This window comes from Leptodactylus fuscus, chromosome 5 (genome assembly GCF_031893055.1).
Source record: "Leptodactylus fuscus isolate aLepFus1 chromosome 5, aLepFus1.hap2, whole genome shotgun sequence".
NCBI classification, from domain to species: Eukaryota; Metazoa; Chordata; class Amphibia; order Anura; family Leptodactylidae; genus Leptodactylus; species Leptodactylus fuscus.
Genome location: NC_134269.1, coordinates 190,108,564 through 190,120,928, shown reverse-complemented (window position 1 = coordinate 190,120,928; position 12,365 = coordinate 190,108,564). Strand labels below are relative to the sequence as shown.

Here is a 12,365-nt window from a genome sequence, read left to right as displayed (position 1 = left end):
TAGTAGTGGACCTCATCTCGAAGGTGGCATGTTCAGAAGTGCTGGACTTCATCTTAAAGTTGATATGTAAACCAGTTGTCGATCTTATACTGAATTGGTCATGCACAGTAGACCAGTGGTGGTCTTTATCATAAAGTTGGTAGGTAGACCACTGATAGATCTAGTGCGTAAGTTAACAGGTAAACTAGTGGTGGATCTAGATTAGAAGTTGGCGTGTACAGTAGACCAGTTGTGGACCTCATGTTACAGTTGGCATGTAGACCAAAGATAGATCTAGTACTGAAGTAGTCACATACAGTAGACCAGTGGTGGGACTCTCCAGCCCCCTACAACTTTGTACATTCAAATGCCCAAAACAACTAAGTAGCATGAGCTAGTCTTGGCCTAGGGGCCCATCATGGCCTCAGTCTGACCCTTGGCCCCACTCACAGTAATGATAGCTACAAGGTTCCACCTCAATCATTCATACGTCTATCTAGGTGATGGGAGAACGCATAGACATTGACTCATCTTGGCACAGATCCCATACACTGGTAGCATTATTACCCTTCTATCATCTGCACATATTACCAGGCGGTATAGAAGGTCTGCGCCACCGTTGACTTACTGTGACTCACAGCAGTCTCGTATGACTAAGGACAAAAATCTGATAAGATGTTGCAAAACCCTGTCAAGGAATCACCTGCAGCAATGGAAGGGCCCACCTCCAACTTCTCTTTGATTTCCTTTTGGGAGAAGGAGGACTTACAATCTATGCCTCACTATGTTAGACTGAGGAGCTGTTGGCACAAGTAAATACAAGGTATTGTTCTCTGTTATCAGCCATTGCAGACTAGGCCGCCTGTAGTGCGCAGTAACTACGTCCCTGTCGGTACAGGCTGCGGCAGGTCGGTGCCCATTATAATTTGGTGGGAGTTCCTGCTCTAGGACATGACGGGGATGAAATATCTCATCGGAAATGCCTGAAGCCACAACGTCCGCAGTGTTGATGTTTTCGTACAAGAATCACCCAAAGGAGAGAAGAGACATGATGGAGGTCGAGTGAGAGGTATCCCACCAACACCATGAGCACAGAGTCAAACTCAGGCCCCAATGCTGCAGGACACAGTACTAACCACTAGGGAGGAGAAAGACTCTCCGTGGTTGTCACCTTCCTTGCCCTCACCCCAGTACATGACAATAAGTATAGAGTTTCCCTTTAAATAGGTGACCAAATTCTTCATGGAGATCACAATGATAAGAAATATTATAACAGCGATGACAATCCAATATAAAGTCACCTGGACAACGCAAACGTGCTTGTAGAACGGGGGTAAAGTCTGTTTCCTCTGTCTAGTAATAATTAACCTATGAAATACTGATAGGTTTAATATCTGTCTACTACACAGCTATACAGAGCCTGCTGTAAGGACACTTCCCAGAATGCAAATCACCTACAAAGATAAGTCAATGATTCCCCTTATAGCTGCATGTCTGCAGTTGCCACTACAGGGAGCTTGCTGCATACAGATTGATACAGCCGCCACTAGAAGGAACTCATTCCATACAGATTGGCACAGCCACCACTAGAGGGAGCTCACTCCATACATAGTTATACAGCCACCAATAGCTGGAACTCCGTCCATGCAGATTTATAGTCCTCACATTCCTAACAGAATGAAGTGAGCACCCTCTAGTGGTGGCTGTATAGTCTGTCTGTCGTGAGCGCCCCCTGGTGGAAACTGCATGCAGTTAGAGATTGAAAATTTCACTCTATGTCCAGGCAGGGGGCTTGGGGCTTTGTATCAGCCAGAGGATTAATGGATTTGATATTCTGCAGACTGGGCAGAGAGTCAAGGACAATATTTCTGATTTCTTTTGTTTCTTCCATCTTGAGCCAAGTGATTTACTTGGATTATTCCTTCTGTTGCCATTACTACCTCCTCCAGGAGTTTCTTGGCTTCTTCCCGCTGTGGAGACAAAACACAACTAATCCTTAATGTCTTGTGTCTACAATCCCAAAACAGAGATTGTTAAGGGGGTGAATGGCGTGTTCACACCTGGCCTAGTGTACATGTGATCTGCCATGAAGAAGTCGCCATCTCGCCGCCGAAGACGTGAGATAAAACAACATTGAGCAGGGCGGGGAGCAGAGGTCAATTGTTCGCTGACAGACAGAAGTTCTAAGTAGAACACCCCTGGGTGAGAGAGACGAGGTGGGGGAGCCGCACCCAGTTCATGCCCGAGGCAGGCAGTGCCGTCCTGAGAGCCGCTGATATAAAGACAGGGCTGGAAACTTATAGTCACACAGGTAACCTTCCTTAAAATCAGCTTCTCAGAAAGCTGGGTGATGAGCAATAGGATACCCCCACCCACTTCAAAGAGTAATTCACCCAACTTTCCTAGATTCCTGAGCAGTCAAGGTGTACCGATACATCCCCTACCACACCACTGTATAAGTAGGAAGATTTACCATTCAAAGCCTGGAGAAACTGGGTCACAATTATAATTTATCAGTCATAGGTAAAGCTGAGTGATATCCAATATGACTCCCTTAACAACAAAAGAATGGTCACCCAGCTTTCCAAGATCCCTAAAAGGCCATCATTTAATGATACATTTCTCCCCACCCCACCCCCATCAGTAGAATGACTCTCTATTCATTCCTTGGGAAGCTGGGTGACCACTAATATGTCTGCCGTCACAAAGGTTGTCACCCCAACTTTTAAAGGGCTATCTGTCTTATTGTAGTATTGCAGCTCAATGCCAATCAGAAGATTAGGAAAGCTAGGTGTTAGGTATCAATGCTACAGATCCCATGTTACTGAGGATTATTTGCAGAGTATTTGGCACATATTCAGTGCTGTGTGCACTTTCTACAGGCATAATGGCAGGTTCTGTACCCTGGGCCGTTGCCCAGCTCCTCCGCACACAGGACGCCATGTTCACAAATTATAACTTCTCACCAGTAACCTGGAGCACAATACAAAAAACAGGAAAATCAGCAGCGATCATTATATCAGGCTCCAGGGTGAAGCAGTGTAGGTTAGCTCACAGCACCATCTGCTGGAGGAGGCCAACATGACATTCTGAAAATGTCCCAATCTAACAGTATAGGATAGGACTTCAGTATCTGAAGACCTAGTAACTCATGGCTGCCACTCACACTACCCCCATTATGTTCAACCTATGGACACATTTGCCCTCAAGTTGTCGTTGTAGTTCCCATAAATGGCTGCCATGTCACACTACATTACATTACCAGCTATATGAGTAAACCTAGGGCGATAACCCCAAAGGGCACATTCTGAACCAGGTACGGATCTAGTTAGATGGCTCCTATGAATTCTCTGACCTCATATTCTATAGGTTTCCCCTCTGTTCAGACCAGGCTACTTTCTTTTATCGCTCCACAGTCCAGTTTTGATGCCCCCCAGCTCACTGTGGTCATTGGTGATGGGCACTGACTGGTCAGCGACTACACAGTCTCATATACAGATGCAATGCCTTGCATGTCCTGACACCTTCCTATCATAGTCAGCAGGACCTTTTTCAGCAGTTTGCTTTACAGCAGCTCTCCATGGGATCGGACCAGGCTAGCCCTTATCCATCACTACAGTTGAGCCCATCAGTCCTTCCTTGGACCTCTATCATTTGGTATTGACCACCACATATTGGGAACACCCCACAAGACCAGCCATACTGAAGATCCTCTGGCCCAGTTGTCACCATCACAATTTGGCCCAAGTCTATCATATCCTTACGCTTGCTCTCTTTTCCTGCTTCCACCACACCAACTTTCAGAACTGACTGTTCCCTTGCTGCCTAATATATCCTACCTCTGAGAGGCGCCATTGTCAACAGATGATCCACGTTTGTTAGGTCACCTGTCAGTGGTTTTAATGTTATGGCAGACGGTTTATATACGTGTGTATGTGCCTATGAACCTTGCCTGGCCTTTGTGCACATAATCCCCACTAATCTACAGACACACAATCCCAGGTTTTATACAAGTCAGGATCTGTTTATTAACAAGTATGAAAATCTTTCGCTCTGGTTGCGCTTCTCCCTCTCTCTCCCACAATGCAGCGCAGCCAGGAGTCAGGTAAGAAATGCTTCAATGTGCAGGTAACAAAAATACAAAAACATCAGTTTTCGCTGCGAGCCCTGTAGTTACAGTACATTGCATTGTGCGTGTCAGTGCAGTCCACGGCCGCCCCTCTACATTGACCAGTGTAAGTCGTGTAAATCTCCGGCTTCTCCCAATCCGCCGTCTGCTTCTAGAAAGTTCATGAGGGCGGCTTCGTCATTCTCAAAATCAAACGCCGAGCTGTCACCTAGGCGACCAAAGACAATACGGTTACCGATGTGAGCCCCCTTCTGTCAGGTTCTGAAAAATTTTCTTATTTATATCCATTTCTCGGACAGTTAAGTGAGAAGCCATATCACTTGACATTACAGCTACCAAAATGAATTACCCAGCTTTCCTAGACTCCTCAATGGTGAAATCTGGAAAGAGTCTTGACTAGGTGAAGTGGGTGCTGGTCAAAGATGCAGGCACTGCTCCTTCTAAGTTGTGAGACTCAGAAGCTATGGTGCAGACTCCTCTTAATGATCAGATCAAATACTCCTGAATTGCTCTGACCCATCATAAAGAGAACTGTGCAGCTGTACAATCAAAGCTTCCTCGTCAAAGTGTCTTCTCTATTCCTTCCCGGCTCCGATTATTGTAAGGTCTGACTGCACAGTTCTCTCTATATTCTCCTGACTATGATGTCTGGATGTACATTTCTCTCTACTTCTCTGTTTTCATTACTATGATACCTAGCTGTACGTTCCCCTCTATTTCCTCATTACTATGATGCCTGTCTTCACAGTTCTCTCTATTTCCTCTCATTACTTGAGTGTCTGGCTGCATGGTTCTCTCTTACATCCCAGCTCAATACCATGGTGCCAGGACAACCCTGGTGCCAGGGGAGCAGAGTAACCTTTTCACTGCCATAAACCATTCAGGATACTAAAATTAACTCCTTTTTGTCTTACTTAGTAAGTGGTCTGGAATGGAGAATGAACGCAAGAGGTCGTTATGAGAAGAGGAGTCCAATTTCTCAATTTCTGAGGGAGACAGCCGCACTAACTCATCCTTCTGTACCTGGAGAAAGGCAAATGTGAATCCACAGGAATGTCATTCCTATGACAATATAATATATATATAAGGTCTAATATCTGTATAATGTGCTGCCTGAATTGATTCTTCAAGGATAATTTGTGAACTTCCATTACTCTCTTGAAATACGCTGCACTGCTGCAAACAAAGTTAATGTTTACCTCACAGGGTGGCAGTTCCAGGCTTGGAGGAGACTTCTTCAGGAGTTCGCTGGGACTTATATTACCATTGAACGGTGGAGAGTTCAACCTGTTGATTATAATAGAACAGGGCGCATGGAGTAATGCTCTCATCATCTTCTATTACAACAGTTCTAATAATGTCAGATCTAAAGAGGGTAGAGATAATGTGAGTGAGATGGTCAAGTCATTCTCCCCAGCAATAACTGAAGGGTTTTTCTGGGATTATGATATTGATAAACTGTCCAAAAGATGAGATTAATGGGGTTATATCAATGGGCCCCATACAATGTATAGTGGCTGCGACTGGCACTGCAGGACACCCATCTATTAGCTACAAGATGTACAACTAAAAAAACAAGCATCTCTAATTCTGGAGGATTCGACATATCATCCAATACCACCCACTGATTTAAAGGGATCCTATCATAGAAACCCTTTTTTTTTTCCTGAGTAACATGTCGGAATAGCCTTAAGAAAGGCTATTCTCCTACCTTTCGTTGTCTTCTCCACGCCGCCGTTCCATAGGAATCCCGGTTCTTGTCGGTTTGCAAATGAGATCTCTCGCAGGCCCCAGCGCTCAAAAAGCACTGGGGGTGTCCCCAATGGTGCGAGAGAACTCTCTCCAGCGCTGCCTTCATCTTCGTCAGCAGCTTCCTCTTCATCCTCTTCTTCCGGCGGTGGCTTATAACTTCTAGGCCTTGGGCAGAGCAGACTGCGCATGCCCATAGGCCATGAGAAAATGGCCACTTACAATACTGTGCAAGCAGCCATTTTCTCGTGGCCTGTGGGCATGCGCAGTCTGCTCTGCCCAAGGCCCGAGGCCTAGAAGTTACAAGCCACCGCCAGAAGAGGAGGACGCTGCTGACAAAGATGAAGGCAGCACTGGAGAGAGTTCTCTCTCAGCATTGGGGACGCCCCCAGTGCTGTTTGAGTGCTGGGGCCCGCCCCAATGCTGCGAGAGAACTCATTTGCATACTGACAAGAAATGGGATTCCTACGGAATGGCGGCGCAGAGAAGACAACAAAAGGTAGGAGAAGAATAGCCTTTCCTAAGGCTATTCCGACGTGTTACTCAGAAAAAAAAAAGCCAAAATACAGGACCAGCTTTGCGGAGAAAGGCAGAAAATCAGCGCTCACCCGGTTTGGAATAGGAAAGGCAACTTTATTTGGCACCACGCGTTCCGGGCAACAAGCCCTTTTTCAAGTGCAAAACAAATCCCACCACTGTGGACAGGTTGCTGATTGCTCAAGCAACCTGTCCACAGTGGTGGGATTTGTATTGCACTTGAAAAAGGGCCTGTTGCCCGGAACGCATGGTGCCAAATAAAGTTGCCTTTCCTATTCCAAACCGGGTGAGCGCTGATTTTCTGCCTTTCTCCGCGAGGCTGGTCCTGTATTTTGGTTGTTGTCCTGACGTCTACGTGACTGCCATCAGCGGCTGCCTGCCAGTAACACACTGGTTCTCTGATTGCTACGATTATAGGTTGTTGTGTCCAACACAACCTAGCCAGGTGAGCGGACACCTGTATTGATTTTTCCATACCTTTTTTTCCTTTTCATTACATATACCAAAGGTATTACACAAGGAACGGCTCGGTGCCGGGGGTTTTTTCTTTTCTTCTTTTCAGAAAAAAAAAGGGGGTTCTATGATAGGATCCCTTTAAATAATAGCTAATACTTCACTTCTCCACTAGAGGCGCTATAAAGGAAACTGAAATCTTATTGCCAGGTTCGACACAGATTGCAACTATTTGGTTTCATTAGCATCTAGTAGAGATCAGACTACCGATAGCAGATCCTTCTAACCAGTGAGGTCTATCCAAACTGGACATCCCCTTTAAGGTTGACTATATGGAATTGTGTCCCACCTCTGAAGTTCAACAATTTGTTTTGCAATCTCCCTGCCGATGTTTGCCGCACCAAGCAGTGTTCCACTTGACATCCCGGGGACGTTGAGGAAAGAACGCTTGGATCCATCTACAGAGGACAAAGACGACTCAGTAACATGAAGATGCTTCATCTCATTGACCAGGAGAACACCCAAGTGGTCATTTACCTTCTGAGGAATGGGAGCTACCTGGAAGGGATGCTGTTTCCAGCGATGAACCTTGACCTCTAGCAGAAAAGAATATATAAGAGTAACACAAGAAAGTAAAGTAAAACTCCACCCATCATGTCAGGGCTTGTTCACATCTGCGCCCGGGGTCTCCAATTTCAGGTTTCCGTTTCCTGCCCAAAACTGGGCTGGAGACGGAAGCCAGCAGGCAGTTTTCAAACCCGTTCATTTGAATGGGTTTGAAAAGTGTCTGGCAGTGAGCGTTTTTTGCTCTCTGCGGCGAAACGTTTTTTTTTTGTTTTTTTTCAGAAACCTCAGAATGGAGACTGGACGCTGGTGTGAACACAGCGTAACTGACAACCCTGATGACCATTTTTGTTGAACTTCCATGATGCTTTGGTGATACTTACGACACTACGGTGTTGATGGACACGATGTACTCAAACTCTTTGGTCCACGGGTTGATGAAGCTGAACCACTGGCTTTGTAAAATGATGAAGGACCCGTCTTTGGCTTTGAATTTGTACGGATTTGTCAGGATCTTCTCTTTGCTTTGTAGTACTGGGAGTGGAAGAGAAAAGAAGGAGATCAGCATGGGTGGGGTCTACGGATGGGTGACCAGCAGGGGAGGGATCACAGTGAAATAGAGAACCCATATTACTAAGATTTAACCCATTTTATACATTTGATATGGCCACAAGAGAGTGTAGGGATTAATAGATAGCTCTGACCTGAACTGTTTAACTCCTCTGATGCTGCCATTTCTAGCAACTGAGGGGTTAGATAGACAAACTCAAAATATGGCCATAAAATGTTACAGCTCTGTTTGCAAATAAAATAACCTCTTACTACATAAGCCGTAAAATTTAAAAAAAATTGAGATTTTCTATTTCTTAAAAGTAGCAAAACATAAAAACTACTAAAAACAAATTTAGTTTTTTCCACTATCATACTATCCAAGAGAATAACATGTAATTTTCACCGCACAATGACCACTATAGAAATAGAAGCTGAAAGAGAAAAAAAAAAAAAAAATAGGCAAAATTGTTTCTAATTCGACCTCAATTTTTTTTTTTTATTCTTTTTAAAATTTCCTTAGTTCATTATAGAGTGCCATTGAAAACAAAACACTAAAAACAAGGCCCCACATATAAAAATATAAACAAAGTTAAATAAAAAAAAAAGAAAAAAAAAAAGGATTATTTTACAATGAGGTGCAAGGGTTCAGAATAAAAAAAAAAAAAAAAAAAAAAGATATAAAAACAAAACAAAAAAAATAAATCATGAGAGCTGACAAAATAAAAAATAAAAAATCAGATCAAAACCATTTACCTGTTTTATGTTGCTCTGTAAGATGGCTGTGGTCATCCGGATGGAAGTATTCGTAGCAGGAAGTGCCAAGAAGCTCCTGTGGAAGATAACCTAAAATGGCTGTAGCTCTGGAAGAAGAGAATATTGTATTTTGATGCAGAAATAAAGCTGCAAAATGTAAAATTTTGAAAACTTATATTCCTGGAAAGTTTTTGGAACAAAAAAAAAAACAAAAAAAAAAAAAACATTTTAAAAAACCCTACATTAATTTCATAATGTGCCACAGTTTAATACCCCAATAATATTGTAACACAGACACAATATAACGGGATACGTATTAAGTTATCACCACATGGGCAGTGGGGACTTTTTTTTTACCCTGGGGATGCGCGGAAGGAGCTCCTTACCGTTGATCTACATAAACAAATTTACCATCCATGGTATAACGGGTGACAAACTCTGTGGGTTTCACTTTAATGTCCGCCGTGCTCTGCGGAACAATGTATGGGTGTAACCGACCAATGGCTACCAGACAGCTGAAGCTGTAAGACTCTTTGTCCGCCTCACAGTCCTCTTTAACCCCAACTTCGCTGGAAAGGCAGGTCCGCAAGTACCCCGTGCAGTGGATGGTGCAGAACCGCCGATGCTCTATGTGAACAGAAGCCAGAAGAATGATGAATGAAACTCGCCGCTGCAGGAGGCCCTCTGGGGTAAATAATGGTAGCGCGATAAAAGTAAACTGACAGTGTGAGAGGCCCTCTAGTGGTAGACCGTGTTTAGTGCAATATATGTAACCTGTTTGTAAAGGAAGCCCTCTGGTGGCAGACATTGGTAGTGTGATAAATGTAGACAGTGCGCGAAGCCATCAGGTGGCATAAGTTGCTAGTGTAACAAATGAAGCCCGTGGGTGTTAGGGATTCATCCTCTGTATACAATCGGTGTAGGAGTCCCCTCTGTGGCAGTCACTGATAGTGTTGGTAATGTAAATAGGTGGTGTGGGAGAAGGCAGCATAAATATTAGTACTAACAGTAGTAGTGAAAACAGTGTGAGGGCCCTCTAGTGGTAGACAGTAATAGTGGAAACAGTATGGGTGCCCTCTAGTGGTAGACAGTAGTAGTGAAAACAGTATGGGGGCCCTCTAGTGGTAGACAGTAGTAGTGAAAACAGTATGGGGGCCCTCTAGTGGTAGACAGTAGTAGTGGAAACAGTATGGGGGCCCTCTAGTGGTAGACAGTAGAAGTGGAAACAGTATGGGGGCCCTCTAGTGGTAGACAGTAGTAGTGGAAACAGTATGGGGCCCTCTAGTGGTAGACAGTAGTAGTGAAAACAGTATGGGGGCCCTCTAGTGGTAGACAGTAGTAGTGGAAACAGTATGGGGGCCCTCTAGTGGTAGACAGTAGTAGTGGAAACAGTATGGGGGCCCTCTAGTGGTAGACAGTAGAAGTGGAAACAGTATGGGGGCCCTCTAGTGGTAGACAGTAGAAGTGGAAACAGTATGGGGGCCCTCTAGTGGTAGACAGTAGTAGTGGAAACAGTATGGGGGACCTCTAGTGGTAGACAGTAGTAGTGTAATAAATGTAAACAATTTAGCAATGTAGGAGGCCCACTTGTGGTAGACAGTGGTATTGCAGGTGGCTCTCAAGTACACACAATCACCTTTTTTCTTTGGGCCTGGTAAGAAGTTGTTGCCCTCCTTGCCGGAGGCTCGGCCCACCTTCATCCGGCAAAAGAACGAGCGCCTGGACCCCCAGTGCAGGCGAGAACAGCCGGTCTGGAAGTGAGTGTGCACCTGTAGTCCAGCTTTCCAAAAGTATAATAAGATTGTGTCAGATCTCATCTGGATTAATAAGGAAGAATTGATTTAATACAATAAGGGGCCAAAGAGAAAGATGGCGGCCAGAATCAGACAATACAGAGAACACATGGGCTTTGCTGAAGAAATATCATCAGATAAGTGTGCAGGCTGGCTACTCAGGAAAGCTAGGTGACAACACCTGTGGGGCATGTAATAGCTGCAATACCACGTCACCCAGCTTTTCCAGAGCGAGATAGACAAAATAAAAATCAAATGCGGAATGTGTCACTGTGGACTTTTGTCTTACTTTTGGCATCAATGAGCTTCTCCCTTGGGGTGATATCAGGGGAAGAAAGCTGCTCTTTAACTTTGGCAACGTCTTTGGGATGCAGATAGTCAAAAAGACTCTGTCCAATAAGATCAGCCTGAGAGAGGAAACACAAGGAAGATAAGCAGCCTGTATAATGCTGGAAGTAGTTTCAGCACAGAAAGAGTTATGCAGAACTCCGATATACTTCCCTTCAATAATACATCCTGTATTATACTCCAGAGCTGCACTCACTATTCTGCTGGTACAGTTACTGTGTACATACATTACATTACTTATCTTGTACTAATCCCGAGTTACATCCTGTATTGTACTCCAGAGCTGCACTCACTATTCTGCTGGTACAGTTACTGTGTACATAAATTACTTATCCTGTACTGACCCTGAGTTACATCCTGTATTATACTCCAAAGCTGCACTCACTGTGTACATACATTACATATCTTGTACTAATCCCGAGTTACATCCTGTATTATACTCCAGAGCTGCACTCACTATTCTGCTGGTACAGTTACTGTGTACATACATTACATATCTTGTACTAATCCCGAGTTACATCCTGTATTGTACTCCAGAGCTGCACTCACTATTCTGCTGGTACAGTTACTGTGTACATAAATTACTTATCCTGTACTGATCCAGAGTTACATCCTGTATTGTACTCCAGAGCTGCACTCACTATTCTGCTGGTACAGTCACTGTGTACATACATTACATTACTTATCCTGTACTGATCCTGAGTTACATCCTGTATTATACTCCAGAGCTGCACTCACTATTCTGCTGGTGCAGTCACTGTGTACATACATTATGTCACGGAGCAAAGGTATACGTCTTCCTCCGGATGGTCTTTTGAATCAACAGGGACGCAAGAGGTCGGGAGACAACAGCAATTTATTGTAATCCACAAAGTTAGTAGCCGGCGGCGGTCACATCAACCGTAATAACAATAAGTCCACAGAAGTCACAATCCAATGATAGCTTTGGTTCCTTGGTCCTGTAACTAAATCCTGGCTCTCTACAGAGCTGTGCACAGGCCGGCTAACTCATACTAACTGCTAGCTACATCTATATACTAAGACTGTTACACCTATATCTGTGGGTGGGAAGGGCTGAGTCACAGATCCTTCCCCCCTCACCTATACCAAGGAGAGCAGACTCCCTGTCTCCTATGGACAATGCACCATCCAACATCTTCTTGGAGACACTGATCAGATTATCTCCACCCATTGTCCTCACTGGTCCTCACTAGTTAGAGGTATTTGCATACAATGTGCTAACACACTAGACCCTAATCAGCCAACTACACATTGATGTATATACCAGGTTAGAGAATACATTCCACATGAAATATATATTACACATTGCCTATAGTATAGACTCTAACCATCCCGTGACAACCCCTCCCCCTCTCAAAACATGTGCATGACACAATTGGCCTACACAGGTAAATTGGGGAATGCACATCAGTCTCTATAGCTCATATGTCCTCCTGCCGGGATAACCCATCTGCGTTCTGGTGTTGGTTCCCTCGGCGGTACTGAAT

At 44.4% G+C, this 12,365-nt stretch overlaps 1 protein-coding gene across 1 annotated transcript in view; it reads right to left on the bottom strand.

Annotated features, from left to right (window-relative positions):
* Positions 1–3,669: 3,669 nt before the first annotated feature.
* Positions 3,670–12,365, bottom strand: part of BMAL2 (basic helix-loop-helix ARNT like 2) — a 32,885-nt gene continuing 24,189 nt past the window's right edge. Inside the window, exons 7-16 of the mRNA XM_075274814.1 lie at positions 10,799–10,916; positions 10,353–10,496; positions 9,103–9,343; positions 8,717–8,823; positions 7,795–7,945; positions 7,385–7,443; positions 7,197–7,305; positions 5,308–5,395; positions 5,023–5,131; positions 3,670–4,316 (exon numbers count right to left, since the gene is read on the bottom strand). Of these exons, the coding sequence (XP_075130915.1) occupies positions 4,201–4,316; positions 5,023–5,131; positions 5,308–5,395; positions 7,197–7,305; positions 7,385–7,443; positions 7,795–7,945; positions 8,717–8,823; positions 9,103–9,343; positions 10,353–10,496; positions 10,799–10,916 (1,242 nt within the window). The 3' untranslated portion in view covers positions 3,670–4,200. The remainder of the gene's footprint in view (positions 4,317–5,022; positions 5,132–5,307; positions 5,396–7,196; positions 7,306–7,384; positions 7,444–7,794; positions 7,946–8,716; positions 8,824–9,102; positions 9,344–10,352; positions 10,497–10,798; positions 10,917–12,365) is intronic.